Source organism: Stigmatopora argus, chromosome 15 (genome assembly GCF_051989625.1).
Source record: "Stigmatopora argus isolate UIUO_Sarg chromosome 15, RoL_Sarg_1.0, whole genome shotgun sequence".
NCBI lineage: Eukaryota > Metazoa > Chordata > Actinopteri > Syngnathiformes > Syngnathidae > Stigmatopora > Stigmatopora argus.
In genome coordinates, this window is record NC_135401.1 from 10,380,384 (window position 1) to 10,405,392 (window position 25,009).

At 38.9% G+C, this 25,009-nt stretch overlaps 1 protein-coding gene across 1 annotated transcript in view; it reads right to left on the reverse strand.

Annotated features, from left to right (window-relative positions):
* The window catches only part of ttll5 (tubulin tyrosine ligase-like family, member 5), a 45,188-nt gene that overhangs the window by 19,792 nt on the left and 387 nt on the right, over positions 1–25,009 (reverse strand). The window contains exons 2-27 of the mRNA XM_077620888.1: positions 24,899–25,008; positions 23,909–24,015; positions 23,377–23,459; positions 22,579–22,685; positions 21,898–22,028; positions 21,537–21,619; positions 19,522–19,591; positions 19,319–19,403; positions 18,144–18,245; positions 17,263–17,354; positions 16,417–16,524; positions 12,263–12,344; positions 12,087–12,148; positions 9,541–9,632; positions 8,142–8,234; positions 7,945–8,036; positions 7,490–7,552; positions 6,769–6,917; positions 6,257–6,515; positions 4,805–4,922; positions 4,257–4,403; positions 4,084–4,172; positions 3,847–3,995; positions 3,057–3,575; positions 2,152–2,339; positions 440–570 (exon numbers count right to left, since the gene is read on the reverse strand). Coding sequence (XP_077477014.1) covers positions 440–570; positions 2,152–2,339; positions 3,057–3,575; positions 3,847–3,995; positions 4,084–4,172; positions 4,257–4,403; positions 4,805–4,922; positions 6,257–6,515; positions 6,769–6,917; positions 7,490–7,552; positions 7,945–8,036; positions 8,142–8,234; positions 9,541–9,632; positions 12,087–12,148; positions 12,263–12,344; positions 16,417–16,524; positions 17,263–17,354; positions 18,144–18,245; positions 19,319–19,403; positions 19,522–19,591; positions 21,537–21,619; positions 21,898–22,028; positions 22,579–22,685; positions 23,377–23,459; positions 23,909–24,015; positions 24,899–24,957 — 3,260 coding nt within the window. The 5' untranslated portion in view covers positions 24,958–25,008. The remainder of the gene's footprint in view (positions 1–439; positions 571–2,151; positions 2,340–3,056; positions 3,576–3,846; positions 3,996–4,083; positions 4,173–4,256; positions 4,404–4,804; positions 4,923–6,256; positions 6,516–6,768; positions 6,918–7,489; positions 7,553–7,944; positions 8,037–8,141; positions 8,235–9,540; positions 9,633–12,086; positions 12,149–12,262; positions 12,345–16,416; positions 16,525–17,262; positions 17,355–18,143; positions 18,246–19,318; positions 19,404–19,521; positions 19,592–21,536; positions 21,620–21,897; positions 22,029–22,578; positions 22,686–23,376; positions 23,460–23,908; positions 24,016–24,898; position 25,009) is intronic.

Below are 25,009 nucleotides of genomic sequence, written 5' to 3' on the forward strand. Positions count from 1 at the left end.
GTAAATGCTCCTATTAGTCTTTTTTCTCTCCTGGACTGTAAAGTAGAAAATGCATGAACTTCATCAGTTAATGACACAAATAGAAAACTTTAAACACCAGAGAGAATTGGGGAGATTAAAAGGTAGGATGAAGCAAGAAAGCTCCAACACGAAGCACTCTGAAGAGAGATTTACGGTTTAGTTTTACAATTAACAATCATGAGCATTTGATATGTACTATAATGTGCAGCAGTCCTCTTAAGGCCAAATTTTTGCTGCCTTTTTTTTTACAAATATGGCCTAAGCCTACAGTATAAACAAAATTGTAAGCATATTCTTGTTTGTGGTTTCCAGTAAATAGATTCTTATATTTTAACTTTATCAATCCCTAGAAGAAATCTGATATACGTTATGAAGTGTAAAAAAAAACGCAAGGAAGTGGTTTATATGACAGACTTACTGGATCCTGTTTCTAAGAGGATCTGTTTTGGAGTGGTCCAGCTCAAAAGGTCCTTGGATATTGGCAGATGGGGGTTGCATCTTTGGACTTCCTCCACTCAACATCTGGCTAGCCAATTTTAACCTAGTCAACTGTGGGGAGCAGAAAAAAAGTTAATAACATTAACAACAAAAACAACTAACTATATTTTCAAGAACTGGAAGCAAACCTATATTAATAGTTGTAAGTAAGTAACAAAGTCGGCTATCCGCGTCGATGAATGTAGATGGCACGCAAACAGCACGCATCAATCTACTCTTTGTCCTGTGCTATCTCCAAGTGGAATACTCCCATCCCCTCCATGATGGATCCAGTTATCATGACCACATGTCCCAAAAATTTAAATATGTACCCTGCACAGCACGCCACCCGCAGCTATTGTTTGTTTCACTAACCTCCGTTGGCACAAAAAGTTAAAACATTGTGAGAATGCCATGTTTTACAGGCCATGTCAACTTTTCTACTACAACGAGAGGCAGTTGTCACATGACAGTAGGGCCCTTTTACTTTTAAGAACACTGGGCTTATTACTAATGATCTGTGAGGGTTTGGGGGTATTTTGGTTGCTTGGGGTTTCCCTGCCAGTATGTCCTATCTTCACTCCCATGATGGATTGTTACTTTTTTTTATTATCTCAATAAATTACTGCCATTCTGTATTTGGGTAAGGACACAAAACAAACCTTTTTCACATGCTAAATGGAAAGAAGGAAAATTGTGAGTTTTATCTGCAAGGTTCGGAAAGCGAAAATGAGGAGTAGTTTCATATGAATCCTTACATGAGAGTAAGTAATCACTAAGATTGTAGATGTTATGCAGTACAAGAGGGAGCTGTTCGTGTTTACAAAGTTCTCCTTTTGCTTCAGCTAGTGATTTAATGACTCATAATCTTTGTCTTTAAAAATACTCTCTGTAGCATGTCTGCTTGGCACTGCAAAACAAATTGCTGCCATGTCCTGGACTCACATCTCAAAGGGAATACAGTAAACACCTTTAAGAATAATGTTGAAGCAGCATAACTTCATCATGTGTGGTCCTTGTGTCATCCGAAGTAGCTCTGACAGAAAACACCCAAGGAAGTAGACAAATAGTGGGAGGAGCAGCCAGAGGTAGGCTGAGGGGTTCAATGCACCGACCGACCAGGATAATGCGGGAGAAGTCTGTTAGGAAGCTGATGCGGAGCTCCATTTCGTCACATTCCTTTATTTATAAGCATCAATTACCACCAAATAGCAGCTTGTTGAGTATCAACAGAAATCACTCCCCCATGGTGCATCTGATAATGAGACCTCACACAGAGTGGAGACGTGATGCTCCACTCAGCCAGTTTTAAGCCCTGTACTATATAAGCCGCCCACGCAAAAGAAGCCACAGTCGACCGGCAACCAAGGGAGGAAGATGCACAGCTCGCGGCTGCAGACCCTCAGGCTCCGACAGGTCTGCTGGAAGACTGAGCAACTACATAGATGACGCCGGTCAGCAGGGGGTCAGGAAAGAATTAAACATTGCTAAAGAGAAATATAAAAGACCTCACAGAGAGCAAGCCTCCAGCGAATGGGCCACATTTGTCTTCCTTCCATGAAACACTGTTTATTAACCCAACATACTGCACATTCATATTTGAAGTCAGCCTTGACCCAGGTGGGCTCATTTAGTTGAGAATAGAGAACTCACATGTTGTGTCAGAAGGTTGATTTGGCTTGAGCCAGTGTTGATACGAGCAACCTGCGTATCTCCCAGCTTCTGGAGAGCTGAGATGAAGGCCTGCTGGTTGGACTGGGCCTGGACAGTCATAGAGTTCAACTCCCTGACACCCGCATCGGCAATTGACTCCATTTTACCAGAATTGCTCATTTTGGAAACTACAAATAAAGGAAAAAATGTTCGTTATTCCAGTATTATTTTAACATTTTTGATCATTTCAAATTGGGTACGCCGTATAACAACTTTTGTATGGGAAAACAACGGTTTACAAAAAGCACGTTTTTTTGTAAAACTGATCTCGTCTTCCCCATTTCGGCTCTAATCTGGATCGTCTCGCTCACTGGTAGAAGACGAAAATGTCACCATTGATTGCTAATTTTGTCATGCTTTTAGCATGATATGCACATGCACGTAATTCACTTCCACTTTTTCCCTATATAAATCATCAGCAAGCAATGTACCCAGACAGTCAAGCGACATACTACTGAATATTGGATTTAGTGCATACAAAAGGCACACCGACTGATTGGGCACCCCGTCCACTTTGGGGAAAATTTTAGACTTTTAAGTGCGCCCTATGTGAGTAAATATGTGCCGCGTTGTGTTTGTATGGTTTATTATCGCCTAATAAGGGGAATTGCAATAAGGGGAGCAAGAGGTGAGGCTGAGATTGACAGGTATGATATCCTTTTGAGCCTGGAAATTGACTATATTGAAGAAAATGCAAATAAAATAAAGAATGGTCCTTGATGTTCCATGCGCCACTCCTCCACAAAATGTATATAATATTATAATATAATATAACTTCCCAAAAAAACAAATAGCAATCAAACATTTACTCCCTTGACAAGTTGCATTTCAGCACAAGTGTTTACCTTGGCCTGCATATGTTGGTCTAGAGAGCTTCTGGCTGTAGATGTGTAGGGCACTGGTGATGGAAGAAGCTGCTGCAGAGCTTGACGTTAACACTTTGGAAGATGGGATTCTCCAGAGAACCTGGGTTGGTTGCCCCAGCGTTGACATGGGAGGAGGGGTGTAAACTTGAGCGTTGTTGAGTCCTTCAGTCTGGCTGAATTGAGACTTTGCCAAGAATTGCGAATTAGGTGACGGCTTTGGAGGAAGCGGCTGAGGTGAAGGACGATGATGAGAGATGGATGAAGGGCAGTTCTGTTGAGGAATATGTGGGAAGTTTGAAATCACAGGAATGCTTGAGCAGCTTTGAGAAGCTGTGATTTGTGGATGGATTTTTGCATGCCCAAATCGACTCAGTTGGCCTTCAGTCACACAAACCGCTGGTTGACTTTCCGTGACCTTGCAGTCTGTGTCGCTGCTGACTATTCCCATGGAAGACGTTCTTTCTAACGAGCTGGAATCCTCTTTGGCCACAGTCAGGGCTGTTCAAAAGAAGACAGAAGACAGAACTCCTTTATCACCAGTAAGCCATTCCATGGCTCTGACACACATTTGTTTTCTGCAAATGGGATCTATTCCTTTGAAAGTGACCCTCACTTTACCCTGTATGACTGAATCTTTTTTCCCCTTTATTTCAGGGGGTTTATAGATCGAAACAGCAAAATTATGTTTACTGTGCTTGAATGGTAGCATATTAAACATAAACCAGACCAACACTAAGAGAACCATGAAACAAACATGGATAGAGCTCACTTTTAGAAGTCTTGCCATTGCCAGACTCTTCGGAGGCATGTATTTCGTGATGGGCTTTTTTAGAACGCCTAGCTTTTGTTCCAAGGAAGACGGTGGCTGATTTATTTTTCTGTGTGTAGAATGTCAGTACTTCCTCCAGATCACTTTCACTGTTTAAAAAAAGAGGGGAAAAGATGTGTTTTGCAGATTTTCTATCGGTCCAGTGAACACTGGACGAAGGCTTGCCAATTCACAAACCTTGCAGCCGTGATGTAGTCATGAAACACGCTGGTGGCAACACACTTCTCTGTACTGTTCTGCTGTTTTTTCATTATATTCTCAGTTTCCTAAGAAGATAAGGAAGCATAACAGAAAGGAAATCGCACAATGTCTTCTGTGTTTAAGTAAAACCACACTCTTGGAATAGGCACCTTTTCATAACACTGGATAAACTCTCCTAGTTGGTGGGACAGGATGCGTCTGCGGTCTTGAATTGGAAGCTGGTGACTGGGTAGAACCACCTTGACATCTTGTTGGAGGTTACTGGCAGCCCTCCGCAAGAAGCGAACTATAAGCTCCTGTGCACACACACATAACACAGAAAAGTATTTTGAATGAAGGTTTATTATGAGTGAATACAATGGTTTCTCTTTCAGTTTCTAATCAGATATCTTTATGAATCAACATTACAATGATGTTCCTATAAGATCAGAAGTTGCTCCTGATGAAGATAATGATGATACATGCCACAATTCCAGTGCAACAACATAACTTTCCAATAAGGCAAATTTCTTAAGAGGCCTGATTTTCCTCTATGTATTCAATCCAACCACAACCAGGGCACAGATGAGTAATAAGGGAAATCTGGCATGTAGTGTTGATACATCAATAGAAAACAATGTTCCATCCAAGGTTCTATATAGCACTCCTGTTCATTAAAAGAGAGGCTCCACCACTGAGATGTTTTGAATAGTTGTACCATTTGGTCATTGTCTTTGTCTGCCCAAGCTGGAGTGCCTTTGAACCTGCTCTCTACCAAAAGTCTTTGTTGAACGCGCTGTAGGTAAGAGGAAAAGGTCATCCGAGCTTGGACTTTACTGTAGAGGAGAGAAAAGATGGGAAAGTCATTAACATTGTAACATTAAATCTAAAGGAAGTTTTCATCAAAATGTCGTCAATCAGATGAAAGCTGATCCAAGTGCCGAATCAAAGGTCATAACCAGAGTGGGATCTGAAATGGCGTTGTACCAATGTGTTCCCATAAGGCATTATACAATTAGCCAAATGTGAACTGCAATTGCTATAAACTAATTATAGGGTATTTTTATTGGAGGAGTTTGTTATAGGCCTGTGAAAGAATATTTTTGTAAAAGACTAGAAAGGATACATAAAGACAAAGTGATGCATTTTAATCATTACTAATACATACCACTAGTTTTATTTTAAATTTGATGTGCCACTTTTAGAAAATTCAATTCTGCATGCTTAAAATTACTTTTAACATGGAAAGGTTTTGCAGCATGTTGCATGAAAATTCTGAGGTTATATGTTCAAACAACTCCAGCCTTTCTGTGTGGAGTTGGCATTTTTTTTTCCTTGGGCCTGTGTGGATTTTCCCTGGGCACTGCAGTTTCACCCACAGCTCAAAACAAGACAGGTAGATTGATATAACACTGCAAATTGTCCCCAGATCTGACTGAGTGCAAGAATGATAAATTCAATCTTAACTGGCAACCAGCTAAGGGTGTACCCTGCTTGATGCATGAATGAATGAACAGTTTGCACATGACATAGTGCAGGTACAGAAAAGCAAAATCATTAACAATTTCAGTGGATGTTTAAAGACATATTAGGTTTGGGCTAGACTTAGACCCAGGTTATAAAATATACCAATTGAGAATTTGAATTTGGCAACCCAAATTTAGAATCTTAAACAAACCTAACACACATGTTTAAGGGATGTGGGAAGTCATAGTATGAAAATACAATTGATGCAAGCACACATCATGGAATGTCGCATCAGGAATTTTTGTTGCTTGTTTTGGTACCAAATAGTGGGATAGATGTGCTAACCACTAATCCATTCAGTTATTTCAAATATTATGATAATCGGCTTGCAAGATGAATAAATGAATGTAAGTGTCTTTATTGCAATGGCAAGTATAGACATATCTAACAGCTTCGATAAGGTTGTTGCTAAGAACTTGAAGGAACATTTATTTTAGAATGGATACTGAAAATTACTGGTGTTCATTGCTGTGCTCTTGTGGTGAGACAAAAAATAGTCCCATCAAAACATAACCCTGCCAGTAAATAGTCTCAATTTATTATCCGGCACCAAAGGACCAATTTCCAAGGAGGTTAGCATGAGAAAATAAAGAGAGGAAGGATGATGAAGGAGCATGAGAAGCCGCCTGCAACACACACTGACCTGATGTCCCACCCTTGATGGAGGAAGTGAAGCAGGTTGACATGGGGCCCGCTGTTGTGGGCTGCTGCTGCCTGAAAGCTGGACAGAGCTTCGGTATGAGAATTCTGTGCTGGTGAAGCCACTTGTTTTCTTTGCTCTGCTACCAAAATCTCATCTGAGACTGGCTTCAGAGCAAGTTTCATCTCCCCCCTTTCCTCCTGTATGCAGTCCTCTCCCTCCAGGCCACTGCTCTCCATCAAAGAGTCCTTGGATTGCTTCCCTGAGGTATGCGGCATTGTAAGGAGGGGGAAGAGACATGTCAGTTGCATCACCAAAATTTGGCGAAAATATACACACACAGGCGCACACACAACACACTGAAAATAGGCTTTTTGTTTTTGCTGCAATGACATCAGCTCATTCAGAGCCATATTTGGCTAACCTTAGTGTGACACATGGGAGTTTTTTATTGGAACCAAAAGTGCACGTCAGCTTGCAGTTTACCGAGCTGAAGTAGCATACATCAAGCCTACCCCATTTCTTCTTTCCAGCAGCAGAGCGATGGCTCAGGTGGTGCCGTCTCCTCTTACGGGCCTCCAGAGACGGCAGCTTCCTCTCATACTGGACGGTGTGGTAGCCATCAACTGGATCCATTTGCAGCTGCGCATTCCCGTTCACATTCCTCAGAGACAGAAGAAGACATGTCAACACAACCATGGTGACAACAACAATACCAATGATTTATCTGGAAATTAGCATTTCCAAAAAGAAGTTACAGAGGAACCTCTGAGAAAGATTAGTAAGTTTGAGTATTTTTTCCAGATGTTGACATGACTGACAGTGACGGTCCAAAGGAGAAAGAATAAATGTTAAATAATACACTCACTGAGGCATTAAAGCAATGAACGATCTCTACAGGGAAACTCTTCAATGTGACGGCTGTAAAAATCTTGCGGAAATGCCAACAATTCAACACTTGTACAAACCATAATGCTCACTGATTGAGACAACATTTGTACACTTCCTTAATACTGTACACAATAAAATATGTTTGACAGTTTTCTCCTCCCAAACTGATGCCACGTACTGAAGACATTGGGCACACTGGAAAAGTTGAGCATATATCCTCTTCTCAGCTGTCCCTCTCACCTAACCAAGTGAAAGACCAACAAACTCCATGCTGGAATCCAACTGCTTCCATAAACTAAAAGAGGGATCCAGCCCCCTGATCCTGACCACAATGGAAATGCTTACCTTCCATGGAAAAGTCTGTTTGCCAACATTAAGTTCAATGATGTCTTGGACTCCAGATATCCACTGGGAAAGAGAAGATAATAAGCAAAATCGGAAACTTCATTCTTGTTATTAGCGACAAACAATAAAATCAAACGGAGCTACCATGGAATTATGTGCTTAAAATTATGCCGCAAAATACATGCTCCCGTGTGCCTAATCAAGCAACAAACCTCAGATGAGAATATGAACTATTAGCCTAAAAATGGATTTCCTTTTTCCAATAAAGTATTGATGGCATTTTAACATAGAGCAGAGGGGCTTGTGGAAAAAAGATGTATGTTGCTCAGTCTACTTTCAGAGAGTAATTTGAGTCTACTCATCTGAGGAAAGTATAATAATGAGTAACATAATAGACAGATGGGATCTGGAATTATAAATAATCAGGGTTTTTTTTCCATCTTGGCTCAGTTTACCCATAGAGCTCCCATGTCTCTTCAGTGGGAAATATTCGGATGAAACCTCCTCTTCTCTCATATTCCTCCCTTGTCCTCCTCAAGACTTTGATCTACCAGAGTGAAACGAAATGAAACACATGTTTTAGGACATGCAGGTCTTCCGTAAACGCTGCCTGAAATTAAGCGTACCGCACAAACACATAAAAGGACTGTACCTTCTCTGCGCTCAATCCTAGAATACAGTCTCCTTCTTCCTTGTCTTTAAACTCGACTGGTTCACTGTTTGTGGCTGCTGGGGGCCTCTGCCACTACAAAATCAAGAGTTGAGGACACACCAACAATGAATCGATCGACCATATACTGTATTGCAAATGTACATAAATGCATGGTATAAATATTTTTATCAAAATACATTTTTGTTGCACTAGCAAACTGTGATTGGCAGCTTTGGCAATCACGTTGAAGTAGAGATCAGAAGAGCGGAACAGCGCCCCTGAGGATCGCATTCACAAAATGTCATCTAAACAGCACCAGGATTACTTTTAATTCATGTGACGTGACTGGGGGGATGTAAAGGCAGCCAAGAAGTGAAAGGGACTAAGCGCTCAATAAAAGGCTCAACTGTTGCAGCAATCAAAGTAAAGGAAGACGACAGGTTCTCTAAAAGTGGTCCGAGTTCTTAAACAGCCCTGTATGACAAACCTGATTTACTGTAAGGCTTTTGGGTTTGTCACAGTGAGTCTATAAAGAAAAGTTCAAAGCTTTTTAGCCAAGTGGTGCATTGCTGTATTTCAAACAAAGACTTATGCCGGCCACTTTGCTAATGTAATGAGAAATCTCCTAAAATGTTGCATTAGAAAGCCACGCGGGCCATTTGCCAGTCACAATGAATTACAGTAAAAGAAATATAATCAAATCAGGGAAAGGGCAAAAGCAATTTCTTACCCGTAATGTAGGAAACATCAGAGAGTTGCAGAGGGACAGAAGTAAAAAGGAAAATTATGGATGGAGATGGAAAAGAAAATGTGAAGTGGCTGTAGATTCAGTGAAAAGTGGCAAGGAGCCAACAGGTGGGCAAAGTCCGTTATGGAAGGCATAGCCTTCAGATTCCATCATTCATTCATTCATTTTCATTCATTTTCTGTCGCTAGGGCTGCTGGAGCCTATCCGAGCTAACTTTGGACCAGAGGCGGGAGACAAACTGAGTCGGTGGCCAGCCGATCGCAGGGCACGAGGAGACGGAAAACCATTCAGTCTCACACTCAAACCTAGGGGATATTTAGAGTGCCCAATCAGCCTACCATGCATGTTTTTATAATGTGGGAGGATACCGGAGTTACCGGAGAAAACCCATGCAGGCCCGGAGAGAACATGCAAACTCCACACAGGTGGACTGACCTGGATTTGAACCGAGGACCCCAGAGCTATGCGATGTGCTAAACACTCAAGCCACCGGGCCGCTCCAGATTTAATGATTTCACCATAAAACCCTTATTCTATGTCCAAGCAATCACAGGAATAAACTGCAATGCATTACATGACTGGTGAAAGTGAGAGCATGACTCAGAGCACTCCTGTGCGTCCATTAAAATGCAGCTTTTTTGTGGGCTGTACCTGTGTTCTTTGAGCTGGCTGCTTGAGGCTGGGGTCCGTGATGACTCTCCCAGAACGTGGCTTTCTCATCAGGGGGTCCTGACACACCAAGCCTTTGGTGACAAAAAGGGTTTATTAAAGAAAACAGCATTGTTACATGACAACCAACAACAAATGTACACAGAAACACAAAATAGCAATACAGAGGGATATTTTTTCCTGCGACTATTTAAAGTGTGTACGGTACAGAACAACTACCATTTTAAACCTGAAAGATAATTATTTCTTAGTTACTAATGAATGCAAAGCACTATCAAGACCTACCGTATGCATGGATGTACATTTATGTGTATGTATGTATATATGTGCTAAGCAACACGCATATTTATTTATATATTTATTCATGTATTTATTTATTCACTTACTTATTACCTATCTATTTATGTCTAAAATACCTTTCCTATTCCTGCATCCTCACCCTCTTGCTACTGTGACAACGAAATTTCCCGAATACGGGATGAATAAAGTTATCCAATCCAATCCAATTGTGTACATACATTGAAATTTTGCTCAAATTATTTAGCTGTCACCAAATCGTTGTGGGTACTTACAGATCAGTTACTTAATACAATTATAATTTTGAGATTCCACAAAAATGATGATTTATTGAGCACATACTCTTGGGTTGGTGCCATTCTGCTCCCAGCTACACAAAGGCATAACATGAATGCAAGTAATGGATGCAGTTTACGGAATTGAGAGGCGGCCTCAATTTGATGTATATTATCAGTCATAACTCATAGGGGTTATTTGGTTGAAAATAGTCATGCTACGTTTTACAAGCTATTACTGAGTTTCACTTGGCGAAATGTCGCATTCCAAAGATACAAGCAAATTATGATCCCATCCCTCCATTAATGACCGTATTTAATTGCTGGAAGGCATGGAACGGCTGATTCATGCTTTCGTATAGGAACGCACAGGCACACAAGCATATATTTCTTGCTTGAAACATGCTAATAAGTAGGGTCTTTTTTGAAATGATGATAACACATTTTCATATTATGTGTGTTGATCAGATATAAAAAAAACATGCGCTATCAATTATCAAGGGAGGAGACCTCTTGTTCGAACACATTTAATCCTTGTTTGTGGCGCTGCGGGCTACTATTTCTTATGGTTACATGCTTAAGATTCATTTAGTTTTATTTGTAGGCTGATCCAGCTTGTCAGGGCACACAATAGGAAAAGAATCTGTGCACACACACCACAAACCAACAGCAATTATAAATAATAAACGAGTTCGGTTATAAATTGGTCAGAAATGTCAGGGCATGTAACATATTGCCGTTGTATTTCATTTAAAAGAAAACTTGCATACCGTAAACAGCAAACACTCGACCACAAGCAGCACATCATGACTTCATCTTAGTGTAGATCAACATCAATTTGATTGACTGGCCCATTTTACAGACAATTCATCCAAGTGGCTCCACTGACACTGGCGCCTTCGTGAAGCTAATATTTGTGGTTTTGAGTAAAAATGTCTTGACAACTATTGATTGATTTCCATGAAATTGCTGCGTGTCTTACTGAGAGTGACTTTTCATCAAGTTATTATCATTATTTTTTATCTCTTGACGTGTTTGCTAGCATGGTTTTGGTTTAAGGGCATAAAATAGACAAAATGCCCAGGAAACTGGCTGTTCTGTGCTTTTTAGCAAATATACATAAACAGCCACGAAGAACAAAATATTCTCTCAATCTAAAGATGTTTATTAAGATGTGCAAATTTATCATTATCAATCAACAACAATCACAACTGCAATGTTTTTACATATTATATACTCAAACGTGACCGGACGTTTGGTCGCCGGACTTTTGGTTGCCGGACGTTTGGTCGCGGACGTTTGGTCGCCTGGACCCAAACAACCGGCGACCAAACGTCCGGCGACCAAAAGTCCGGCAACCAAAAGTCCGGCGACAAAACAAGGTAAAAGAATACGGTCTATGCATCAATAAAAGCCAACAATGACCCTGAGCAGTTTCACTGAGCGGACGTGTGATTGTATAAGAGTTTGTATGTACATGAGTTGTCCCCTTAGGAAGGGACGTCAGTCAGGGTCTTAACAAGTTCTCCAACAAAACACAATAAAAGTACGGGAAATTTGGAGCTTTTCTTTAGTCTAATCATTAATAGGGCATTAAGTATGACTAAATAATAATTCACAGTTTGTATTTAGGGAATTTGAGCAACAATTTTAAATGGTAATCATCAATAACCTTCCGGGCGATCAAACGTCCGGCGACCAAACGGTCGAGTACCATACTCAAATAGCATAATTTATAATCAAAAAACACTCATGAGAATGTAATAGGATATCATTAAACAATAAAGTGAATGTGTTGCAGTCATTCAAAACAACAATATATCCCACCAACCATCCCCCAATTGTATAATGTAGAATAAATTTCCCATAAAAGTTGTTCAGGAAAATGATTGGGTCTCAATATCAAGAGCAACTTAAATTAAATCCTGTTTCAATACTGGTTTAGAGTTCACTAACCCACAAGTGAGAGCATGTCTGCAATCATGCTGGCCTTTATCTTCAAATCCAAGGGGGCATCACTGTAAAAAAAACAAGTTGTTATACAATAATGTAAGATAAAATACTAAACCATGAGAACAAATGTGCCTAAAAACAATAGGCTTAAGACACACAACTTCAAAAGTGTTACTCACCAGGCCAGGGATGGGGAAAGATTCACCTCCAACAACCACGGTTTTAGGTTGGAGTCAATTAGCACATCAAATCCATAGAGTTCTATGAAGAGAAAGTCAGAACGAATCAAAAGCTTTTCACCACATTCTTGGAACGTCACTAAAAGTAAGGCCAGATTGCAGCAAATAAAATCTGAGGAGTATCAAAGTCACAAGCATTTCCAGAGGTTTTATCAGAGTCCCGTTATGCCGAATTTGGCAGCATGGCCCATATTGCTCTGCTCTGCTATGGATTACATGCATGTTATATACTCAGTCACTCAAAAGGGAACACTCATCCAGCACTGCTACTGAGGGCTTGGCTCAACAACATGGACTAAGTGCATACACATTTCATCAGTCGTTAAATGCTTATGTAAGGCAGGGGATCAAAAACAAACTATGGTCATGAATAGTTTTGTAGATACAGTCAAAAATGTACTAATAGCTGGGAACAGTATGTTCGTCTACATATTGTCAGAACTTATTAACAAGAAAAACAGCGCTCTGTGGAGCTTCACCCTTGTAGTTAAATTTACTATCTTGTCGATTTAGAGAGAGTCAGTTTTTCCTTCTGTTTCCCACACTGATACACACTGCAGTGTCAGTGTCCCCCTTTTGAATGCAACTCTTTAACATGTGTGGACTACTCTGGGGAGTGTCACTATGGACCAAATGGCGGAATACAGGGAAAGCACACATTTTATAGGGCTAGAGCAATGTCCCGGCCGAAATGTAAGAGAAAAAAAAACACAAGCTTTTAATGGAACTTCAAAAGAACAGACTGTGTTGAGAACAGCCTAGAGGAGATGGAGGTTTCAAAGCAGCGCCACTTGTACTGTTTGTTCAAGAATCTCAGCTCAGTGCCAGTGTTAAATACACAAAAGACCAGGGGACAACGTGTGATAACATATTTAATACATGTCTGAGCAGTTCTGTGAATAGAAAGACTTATTAAAAAAATCAAAAAATAGAAATACGAAACTTGGACATTACAAGTCTCACTGAGATTTCTCATATTGAAACATTATTTCAAGGAAATTATATATAATAAGAAATGTTAGAATTGAAGGCAATTATACAGTATAGTAAAGAACTGTACAATGTAGTTGAACAAGCACTAATTGTGCTATTATAGGCTGAAGGCTGTGACAAAGAAAATGCATGCCCTCTACTGGCTAATCCCTAATTTACAGGAAACAATAAGTTTGCAATGTATTAATAACCCTAGATCAAGAGTCCCCAACTCTGGTCCTCGAGGGCCCCCTATCCAGTCTGTTTTCCATATCTACCTCCTCTATCACACCTGAATCAAATGATCATCAACAACCTTTCCAGATGTAATGTAATATAACTACTAAATGTAATATTGCCATAAATCTCAAAGCAAAACCAGTAATCAAATGATTGTTTGTTTCCTCAACTCTCCACCAAGCACATTTAGTTACATGTCCATTCATACTTGAAATGCTCCATCACTTTGCTCAATGTATGTCTGTCTAAATGTAATAATTTTCCACCACGATTCCCTGCATTTTACTTGTTGTTCATTAAAAACGTGTTACAGCCACGAGACTGAAATTGTTATAACTGCAAATCATATATTCATGATGGAACAGAACAAATTCTGCCATCTCCCTCAGAGGCAAAATCTGCAAAACAAGTTCCCTGTGGATGGAGAAGACCCCCACTACTGAGCACAAGAAGGATTTTCTTTTCCACTTTGGAGACTTAACTCTTTTTTGGGGTGGGGGGTTAAAACACATAGATTAAAAAGAGTATTATACGTGTGTGTCCTTAATGCACCATCTATTTGACTTAAGGAGCAGAATATTGGTTAACCGTTTTTAGAGTCTGGAGAACCTCATTGGTGGCACCACAAAAACAAGAGGAAAATGGGGAGTTCTGACACCACCTCTCAGCCCCCGACAAGCTGACTCCATGTGCCACACATTTTTCCCCCAATTAGGGCGTGCCCCATGAGCATGCTGAGCCACTCACAACCAGACACGTTGATTCTATTGAACGGTTTTGTGACAAGCGTCACAGAAAAAGAGGCAATGCGGCAAACATCCACAAGAGGCCTGCAAGAGAGGGTGGAAACTTGGAAAAAATGACAGAGAAAAGGGATGATGAAGATTTTTTTGTTTTGTATAATATATTTATTTAATATATTGGATTGCCTATACTGGAAAGGTCTACACAAGAGAGAACACCCCCCAACTGATTGCATGGCCAGTCCGGAACACAATAGCAGAGTGCATCTTCATCAGTGAATAAGTATTACATCATCACGTAATAAATCAAGACAGCTTTTTCATGAAAGCACCTTCAAAGTCCAAATTATCAACCATATTATGATAGCTGCAACTGATCTTGATCAGCAGCTGCAGTGTCATCACAGCAGTGAAAACAGGCAGTGAAAACGTGGGCGTGTCTGACCAATGTAAAACCAGGAGACAGGAACCGACCACACTCAGCACTTAATGGGGGACGTTCAGTGGAACGCAGGACGAGTGAGTGGAATGTTTTGTGTGTAACAAAATAGGCCTTTGGCTTGGCTAATCAGATTTTAGTCAAAACATCTCGTAATCAGCATCCCTCAGCAAAAAGCCCATCCATTAATCACACAGCAGTGGTGAGAAGACTCATGGGTGGCATTTTCCACTCACCATTGACACACCCTACACACATGCAATCCTTAGTAATGTCAAAACGAAAAACCTGTTGTTATTATTTTGCCTCACATGAAACACTATTCCACCGTAAATAAATATTCCGGGAAATATTTGGTAAATGAAAGAAATCCTTGTAAACATGGTCATTGTATTTTAGCTGTTAGTTAAATTTCTAAAGTTAGGAAGTTATTTGTAGTAAATGAATTTAGTAATATCCCTCATGGATTTACATGGCTCCATTCCAAGCAAGTCAGGGAAAGTGTAGAAAAATGAACAATAATGTTTTTATAAGTACTTTCAGTGCCTGCACAGATTTATGTGTATGCATTTGCTGCCGTAAACTCTGATGCTTCACCTGCTTAAAAGCATATTGCAGCTGTCACCACAAAGATGAATTGTAATGCAGAGTGCCAAAAAGGAGAATAACAACAGAGAGGGAGTGTTTTTATTTAAAGATTCTCTCTAGAATTGAATTTGAAAAAAAAAAAAAAAAACAAGAGCCAACTGGTTTTAAGACTGGAAAAGAAACATTTTGTCAGAACACTTGCACTGGTCTGCGGCTCTCAAAATTTTCCCTGTACGTACGCTTAAAAGTAAGAAGCAAGGCAACAACACAGCAAAAAAACATGCATATTAAACTCTACTTTTAACCAAGGGGCTTCAAATTAATGTCCAGCAAATTCCAGATATTTGAAACATATTATTAAGTGTCTTCAATTAAACTATCATGTATGTTTTTTTTATATGGAAGGAAATTGGATCCAGACAATGAGTTTATCACTGTGTCCCTGTTTAAATGCTGATCAAGTCAAGTATTAACACTAATGCCAAAACATTGTTTTGTTATGCTCATTATTTTTCAATGTGTCACACCTAGTCAAATAGCTCATTCAGGACTTTGTTCAGTCCAAAAAATCGGCACTAATAATTACAGTGTACTTACCTGCATGATTATCAATCACAACTCAGCTTTGTATCATGTAGTTTTGTAAAGATAAGACGGGTGACTTTCTACTTGACATGTAAAAAGTTCATGTTGATGTTGAACGATCCATGGCCAGGATGAAGTTACTTATGGTATGATCAAATTAGAAAATGCAATATAATTTCTATTTTTCCAAGGTACAAATCACTTATGTAGATTTATTTGATACGTGAGGAAAAAGTGCCAAAACAAGCTATTAATCATACAACATGAAGTGCTTCATTTATTTTTTCTTAGTAAGGCCCATTGTATATGACCTAATAACACAAAGGAAACTATTTTGTGTGCAGAGATAATTTTTTGTTATGCAGTCTTATAAATGTGTTTATATAATTGAGATAAAAGATGTATTAGAATTTTTAAACAAGTGTGTATTTCTACATCAAGAGAGAATGAAAGTACTTCGGTCAAGTAAAATGTTGTGTGGCATGCGTTTTGTCACTTGCATTATATAAGAACAAGAAAATGAATACCAAAGCAGTTGTTCTCGTGAGGAATGAAGGTCCTGCAAGCGGTGGCGATCTGCGTCTGAGCACTGAGCATAGCTTTGATGATCACATCCTCTACCTGTCTCATCAACACTGGGAGAAAAGTGATGGAGAAAAGATCACAGGATGGATTTACAAAGTGTAGGGTGACAAGAGGCATTAGGCTCAATGAAGCATTAAATCCCAGTTTTGGATGAACGACACGTTTGTGATATGATGGGGTTAATGTCAAGGTACACGGTCGATTGGTCGCCGGTCTTTAGGTCGCCCGGAAGGTAAGTGATAATTACCATTTAAATCGTTGCTCAAATTCCCTAAATACAAACTGCGAATTACTATTTAGTCATACTTAATGCCCTAGTAATTATTAGGCTAAAGAAAAGCTCCAAATTTCCCGGACTTTTATTGTTTTTTGTTGGAGAACTTGTTAAGACCCTGACTGACGTAGCTTCTTAAAGGGACAACACATGTACATACAAACTCTTATTCACTCACACGTCGGCTCAGTGAAACTGCTCATGGCCATTGTTGGCTTTTATTGATGCGTAGACCGTATTGTTTTACCTTGTTTTGTCGCCGGTCTTTTGGTCGTCGGTCTTTTGGTCGCCTGTCTTTTGGTCGCCCGTTGTCGGGGTCGGGGCGACCAAAAGACGGCGACCAAAAGGCCAGCGACCAAAAGACGGCGACCAAAAGACCAGCGACCAATCGACCGCACACGAATGTCAATACACTCAGCAACAAATGTATGTAGAGTATTTTATTTTAGTTCATCAGGAGTTGGGGCTTTAAAGACCCATGTTACCCTACGAGATATTAAAAGCTCAGACTCACATGTGGTATCCTTTCCTTCTTGCCTCAAGTAGCGCAGCACAGCACTCATACTCCACTTGTTGCCATAGTCCTCAACCTCGGGGTCATCACAACTTAAAACAAAGAAGAGACACACTTAAAGTGAATTACTATTGGAGGCATCAATTGCAACCTGTTGAAAAGATAACCATATCCAACAATGCTCAAATGAGATGTAACATGAGAACATTTGTAAATTGTTCTACTACTGTATATGAGCATCCAGTCTGGACTGACTACATAACTTAAGAGCATGTTTGTTGCGTGGTTGAAATGGGGAAGTGAATGTCTGCCTCACAATCTCTGTTTACCTCTGAGGTATTTGAGGCATAAAATACCTCTGCGGGCAGCCATATGCAAACCGTTCCCACAAAATAGAGAGCACATAGTTGTCCAGAATGTCATGAAAAAAATAAAAACTGTCTGCTAGACCAGGTGTTATCACCCGTTTACAAACTGGGAGCTGCTTTCTGAATACAAATTTAGCACCCTAACCAGATTGATACACACTTCTGAAATCACAAATTTAATTCAGTAACATGCTAACAATAACAATTTATTTTCATATTATTATTGATTTCTGAGTATACTTAGCAAACTGATCAATGTCATTAAGCAACACTTGATTTCTATAAATTTCTGCTGGTGTTTACATTTTTATATGATCAGTTCTACAATACTCCTTAACAATTTACAATGTGCGATCACAGGTGAGCGATTTTTAGAATAGGTCCGTCGGCTATTCTAGTGGTCCGTGGGGGTCACAGGTGGGTGATGCCTGCTCAAGACAAACCCCTGATTGGTGCAATGATTAAGAGGTGCCTTCATAATTTTGTCAACAGGACAGTTCAAATGAGACTTACCTGACATATTTACTGCTCTTTTTGTTCACACTGTAGTTTGTAAGATGCATAAATGTGTTCTTAATGTTCTTTGTATTTCTGTCATACTTGACAGTGGCAAATCTGAGAACAAACAGAAGTTGTTTAGGCCACATAAACTTTCATTCCCAAAACAAAATCACCACATTTCTCTCCTTGATGAATGTACAGACATATTGACATAGTGTGTATAATTAGTTTTCTAGAGGTTTTTCAGAGTTAGAAATGTCCCATGTGCAACAATAACAATTCTTTGGCACACATTATATACCTGAATTCCAGAATGACCAAAAGGAATGTCAAGAGATAAAAGTGAAACCAGGAATTTAAGACACATTTATTATTCATAGTTGTTAAATAATCCAAAATCTACGCTGACACTAGTTGTTCTATCAAGTTTGTACTTAATATATAACATAATATTTTACCTGAAGAATTATGAGCCTGGAGTAACACTTTGCGACTACCTTTACTTGAAAACTATTATTGCTCCTAAGCTCATAATAAAAATACAGTAGTAAAAGTACTTTAGACTATATGTTAAAAATACAGTTTAACAATGACAGATTTTGCAAATTCAAGAACCCACTTCTCACTTCAGACCAGTTTGAGTCTGGCATGTTTATCCTGCTCTCAGCTAAAGAATTGGCAGTCTGGTTTCCATCAATGATGAGATGAGCATGGCCCAGCAGCCGAGTGGTTAGCATGCTGACCTCACAGTTCTGGGGTCGAGGGTTTGAACCCAGGTCATATTCTCAGGCTTCTGTGGGTTTTCTACAGATAGTACGGTTTCCGCCCAAATCCCCCAAAACATGCATGTAGGCTGGTTGAACACTCTAAATTGGCCCTAAGTATGTGTCTGAGTGGCTGGCTACTGATGAAAGGGTTTCCCCCACCTGGGACCCACAGTTAGCTGGGATAGGCTCCAGCACCCCCGCAACCTTTGTGAGGATAAGCGGTTCAAAGGATGAATGAGTTATATAATAAATTTGGACAGGGGGAATTAACATTTGTTAAATATTCAAAGGGTGAAAAACAAAACAATCTGACAACAATTTAATTTCGGAGTTGATTTTACTTTAAAAGTTTTTTTTCTGTTTCAGATCTTTAAAAAAATATTGTATGTATAATCCAGTAAGATTCTAATCTACACTCACCTGGCAAGGCCTTCCTCATACACATATATGAGGAGGGGATCGTAAGATGTCACCAACACATACAAGCGCATATCAAACTTGAAATCTGTGGAGTGTAGAGAAAATGCAAAATGAAAGCAAATTAGGGAGATTCTCTGCGATCCTAATCAAACAAATTGAAATGTGTTCAATTTGTTTGACACGGGCACATTTAAATTGCTTACCATCTATCAGCAGAGGGTTATGAATATAGCGGGACACCAATATATTATCATCCACTGAAATCTGGTTTGGCTGTAGGATATAGAAACCATATGTCAAATTATTTTTTTTAAATTGTGATATTGAATCTTGAATTTTTATTTTTTAAACTTACAATGTGGAAGTAACTTTCACTAGACTGCACCACTGATTGATCATTGCAGTGGTTCCCCTTTTGGAGATGAAATTATTTTTTACCAGATCTGGACACATTTTGTGCTATTGATAACGCAAAATGTTAAATAAAAATATATTTTAACATCATTAGGTTTGTCACTTAAACTGATAGTTGAGATCCCATCAAGGTACACATTTTTTTTGTTTGTTTTTTCCAACTTCAGGCACCAAAAGCTTATTTGGGTGCTTGCATATCATGGTTTCAATGTAACAACACATACCTTAAACTCTTAGAAGTCTATAATGTGTTATGGTATTTGCAACATTACTTAGTAATGCACATTTTTTAAAATCACTTTTACATTTATTGTTTTAGCAATGCTAAATGCTCATATACTTCTTACACTTGGGGGGTGGGGTGCTTTGTCAAAAGTGAGGAGTGAGATTATTTGTATTTATGTTTTCAACAGTTTGTTAGTCAGCTGCATACCTCTGGGTTGTCAAAATGATTGTTGTAAAATGATAACAAAAACCAAATATGTTGTTGGCCTTACACTATACACTACAGTATCATAGTAAAGCTGAGTTTTTTAATGCGTGATATCTGTGCACAATTAGCGCAATGTGGGCTCTCTCTAGTGGTGAGTGGAATGATCACTGAATTAAATGTTTGAAGGAGGCATGTTATAGTGACTTTTACTTCTTAATCATGCACACATTAATTGTAATTTTAGGTTTATTTTTCTTTATCTTATGTGGAATACATTTACTATTAATTTTAAACTGTCTCATCAAATAGGACAAGTGTTGTGTTGATAGTTTCTTATTTTTATTTGTACGCTGTAAAGCACTTTGGTCTGGATGCAGCTATTTTGTCTTAAGTACCGGTACTTATTTTATAGATTCTATGTATTCATGTGTTGAGGTGTGTTTATATGGTTACAGTGGCATACATTTATATTAAATATTCCTTAAACACTGTCCTAAAGTATGGTGATCAAATATCAAGAGAACACAAAAGATGAAGTGACATCAGAGGTCATATTGTCTTTTATCAGGTTAAAAATATGCTGCAGGTTACCAAGTTGACTTAAAAACTCAAGTGGAAAGGGATGAACCGCAAAGTTGGCTTCAGTTCAGAGAAAACACAAAAAGTGTAGATGCTGTATATCTTCCTTCTCTTCAAACATCACTAGCACATTATTTTTATAAAAGTGCCACAGAAGAATAACTGTGCAAATGTTTTCAGAGTGAGAATCTTGTGGCGCTAATCCAAAAAGTAAAAGGCCTTGGAAGTGGATAATTTACTCCACCAAATTAATTAATATTTCAAGCACAAGTTGACAGCTCTTTTAAATAGAGTGCACGCACGCTGACTCATACAACATCTGTTTAACCGAAACTTAAGTACAGTACAACTCACAATGAATCAACAATAATGTTAATTATTAATCTCACTTCACACTATTCTCACACCAGTGAAGAATAGTAACTTTCACATGTGAAATATGTTCATTCATCTTATAAGGCACTTAGCCAATTGTGAGGAACTGGAGCCAGCTTTCTTTGTGAGAAAGGCAGACGACACCTTCGACTGCTGGTCAGTCTTTCACTGCACGTTTAGAGGCAGATAACCATTCGCACTCACATTCACACCATTGCTGAGTGGAAACTGAATTTAGTATTACAGTAATTTCACTTTAACTGTAAGATTCACATTTGAATATGAAATAAATAGAAGAAGAGCCTTTGTTGCTTTGTCATCATTCTCAAATACCCAAATTGTGAATGCTTAAAAACAGATTAATGTTTCGCTGACACTCCTTGGAAAAAACTTGAAATTCTGAATTGCGTTACTCACATTGCTGACTAAATAAATTCCTCGTCCTCTTGAAGATGCTACTGGTTTAATAATCCACGGCCCTCTATCCTTGGCATAACAATCTAAGATGCAAGCAGAAGTAGAAGAAAATGCACAAATGGAAGAAAATGTTGAAGTCATATGAGGGTGCTTTTTTAAAAATTTCGGTTTTAACAATGTAAATGGTGATTGCAACTACAATAAACTTATTATTACATTTACACAATAACATTGTCTTTATAAGGAAAAATTCTATTTCAATGGCCATACATTATAATGTGTATTGTGCACCTTTGTTTGTAAATGTAAACTTTCTTTAAAAAAAAAATAGACAGAAATTGACAAGTAGGACGGAACTTACTGCAGAATTCCTGGTATTCTGATGGAAGTACAAAGGTCTGTGGAACTATGTGGAAGTTTTTGAATCCATGGGCCACCTGCATTCGTTGTATATTTTTATAAAGCCGATCTTTTCGCGTCAGTTCATAAGATCTGCAATTCAATATGGTAAATATGGATATATGAGGAATGTGAGAAACCTCTGTGGGATATGTGAGAGGCTGAAGTGAATGTGCGATACAGTAGTAGAAGTAACAGCATAGAAAGGTTGAAAGGGAAAGTGTTGGAAAAATATAAACATTATTCATAATATGCACATGAATAAAAAGTAGATGAAAAGTAAAAAAGATCAACTGAGTGAATACTGATTGTTTTTAAGGGGGGATGTTTTCCAACTGAACGTGACAAAAAGGCTATAATCAATCATACATCTGCATACACATATGCAGTGGTTAACTTTATAATTCTGTGACAGTAATAAATTATACTTAAAAAGTAATGTGCATGTGTACAGTTTTGTTTACTGTGGATGAAATAATTTATGGTTTCTAACAGAACATTTATGTTGAAATTGGACCAACCTAAAAGTCACACAATTTCATGGGATGGATTATGTTCATGTAAAATAGTTGTTTTCATTCATTTTGAAAACATAAGAATAATAACAACATGAGAGGATACTTTAAAGAATGACTTTTCACACCTGGGAAAGTGGTTGACCTTCTGGAAATCTTGAAAGTTTCGGAGTAGGTACGGTTTCAGGTGGGATCCCGTCCACATCAGATTAAAATCATTGCTATTTGGGTGAACCTGAAAAATATAAATAGATATTGTTTCATTTTGCAGGTAGGGAATTGGATCCATTTGATTTAGTGTACACCACACAACTGATTTTAATAGATCAGCAAAGCATAACGTAACAACACATGAATGACAATGTCCCCATGTTTATATCTGACTTGCTAGGATGTAAACGTCAGCCTCACCCATTACTCTAGAAATACTCCCTGCTCCACTGAAAGCTTGACAAAATGATTGCTAAACTCACATACTCATTATGCTAATCTGTTTTGCTTGATTCCAGCGATTCATTAGGATGGAGGCTGCATTCACATAAGAGCTCGATGTCTAGAGGAGACAGATGTTTGCAATAAAGCCTTATTAAAGTCTGGCTCTGGCCATTCACTGTGGTAGACACTCGTCTGCCTTTGATGATGGGTTACTAGGACTCAAGAAGCATTGAAATGAAATAAAAAGAGAATTAATTCTAACTGCTTGGAAAGAGAAATAATGGGGATTGTATGGCCTCGTGAAACCAGATTAATGCTCTTGAGGTCATTTTTGGTTCTTTCCATGCAAGCGTTCCCAGGCTTTGACATCGTTATTATTTGGGTGTGGGGGCAGCCCTGTTATGCTACACAGAGGAGGTTCACATAAATAGCACAAACGGTCATTTTGAAGCTAATCTTTAACATTTGCCTTATGTTGTGGAGAACATTACCTCATGGAAACCATGATTGGTCAGTATGCCTCGCACCAGGCGACTCTCGGTGCGCACAATCTTGAAGGTCATATTGTATCGCTCTAGCAAAAGAAACAGATCATTGTAAAAAGGATAGATGAACCACCAATATTGTAAGATGTTCTTTTCCAAATAATGCCTCAAGTCACAATTTTTAGGTCTCATATCATTAGGTCTAATGTCATAGAAAATGTCCAAATCTCAAGCGGTGAGTTCACTCAGTTTAACAATTCACATATAAAATTGTGTTTTCTTTTTTTGATTTATTCAGCAATACCATTATCATGAAACTATGGGACAGTCTCATCATCTGAAAGCTTTCCCGTTCCCTTATTTACCCTAGTTTTACTATCTTATGATTAGCTTGAAACAAATCCACTTTACAATATAAAAAGGTTATGCAGCAAGGTAGTCAGCATCAAATAAGTGTCTGCTTAACTTATGCAATTCCACTTTATAGTCATCTCCTCACAAATAATGTCTATATATCACATGAAGAGCTAGAAAGTACCTCCACCAGAATATACGGGTCTATCATTTGAAACAATTGCTTCAGGGAAAAACAGGAAGATTGGGGTTGTCCTACTAAGGCCACTCCAGGCAACGAGATGACGGTTCCTAGTCATTAAAAAAGACACAAAAAAACATTTGCATAGTACACATAGAAGCCAGATTTTTTCAATATCATCATGAGGAGGAAGTTGTCAACAAAACCCACATACTGTACTAACAAATTATGTTACACTCTCTGGCTGTGCCAGATACAGCTTGTTTATCAAGTTGAAAATACGATAAGGCAGCATGTTGATGTAGAAGAACTCAAGTTCCAGATAAGGCTATGCTGCCCCCCATCTACGTTTGATATAAAATAAATCAGATATCATCTGATCTGTTGTTGACATTGGACCAAACTTATGGTTAAGAAATTCAAATATTATGCGCTAAGTATGTGATTTAAGAATTAAAAAGCAGAACAATTCAGAATGGGGAGAAAACATTTTTAAACAAGAACTGTAATTCAGTGGGCGGCCCGACGGATGAGTGGTTAGTGCATTGGCCTGGGTTTGAATCCAGGTCAGTCCACCTGTGGGGAGTTTGCATGTTCTCCCTGGATCTGTGTAGCTTTTCTCTGGATACTCCGGTTTCCTCCCACATTCCAACATGCATAGTAGGATTGGTGGACACTCTAAATTGCCCAAAGATATGAGTGTGAGCGTGAATGGTTGTCTGTCTTCTTGAGCCCTTTTATTCGCTGGCCACTAATTCGGGGTTTACCCCATCTGTTACCCATAGTTGCCCGGGACAGGATCTAGCACCCACTGCAACCCTTGTGAGGATAAGGATTGGGATAATATATTTTTAGGATATGCAAAGGAAAATGTGTGACATTGCCAAGATGGTCAGGCTTCATTGTGTTATAGGTATATGCCGGTATGGATGGATCGATGTATGACGTCATACACCTGTACAAGAGGTACTATACAAACAACTGAAAACTCACCCATGCTCGTCCTCAGGGGAGGATTCAGAGTCCTCTTTTTCCCGGGCAACAGATGGCATTTCCAGAGAGAAAATTCAAATCCCACTGAGATCAAGTATCTGCCATCCCTCC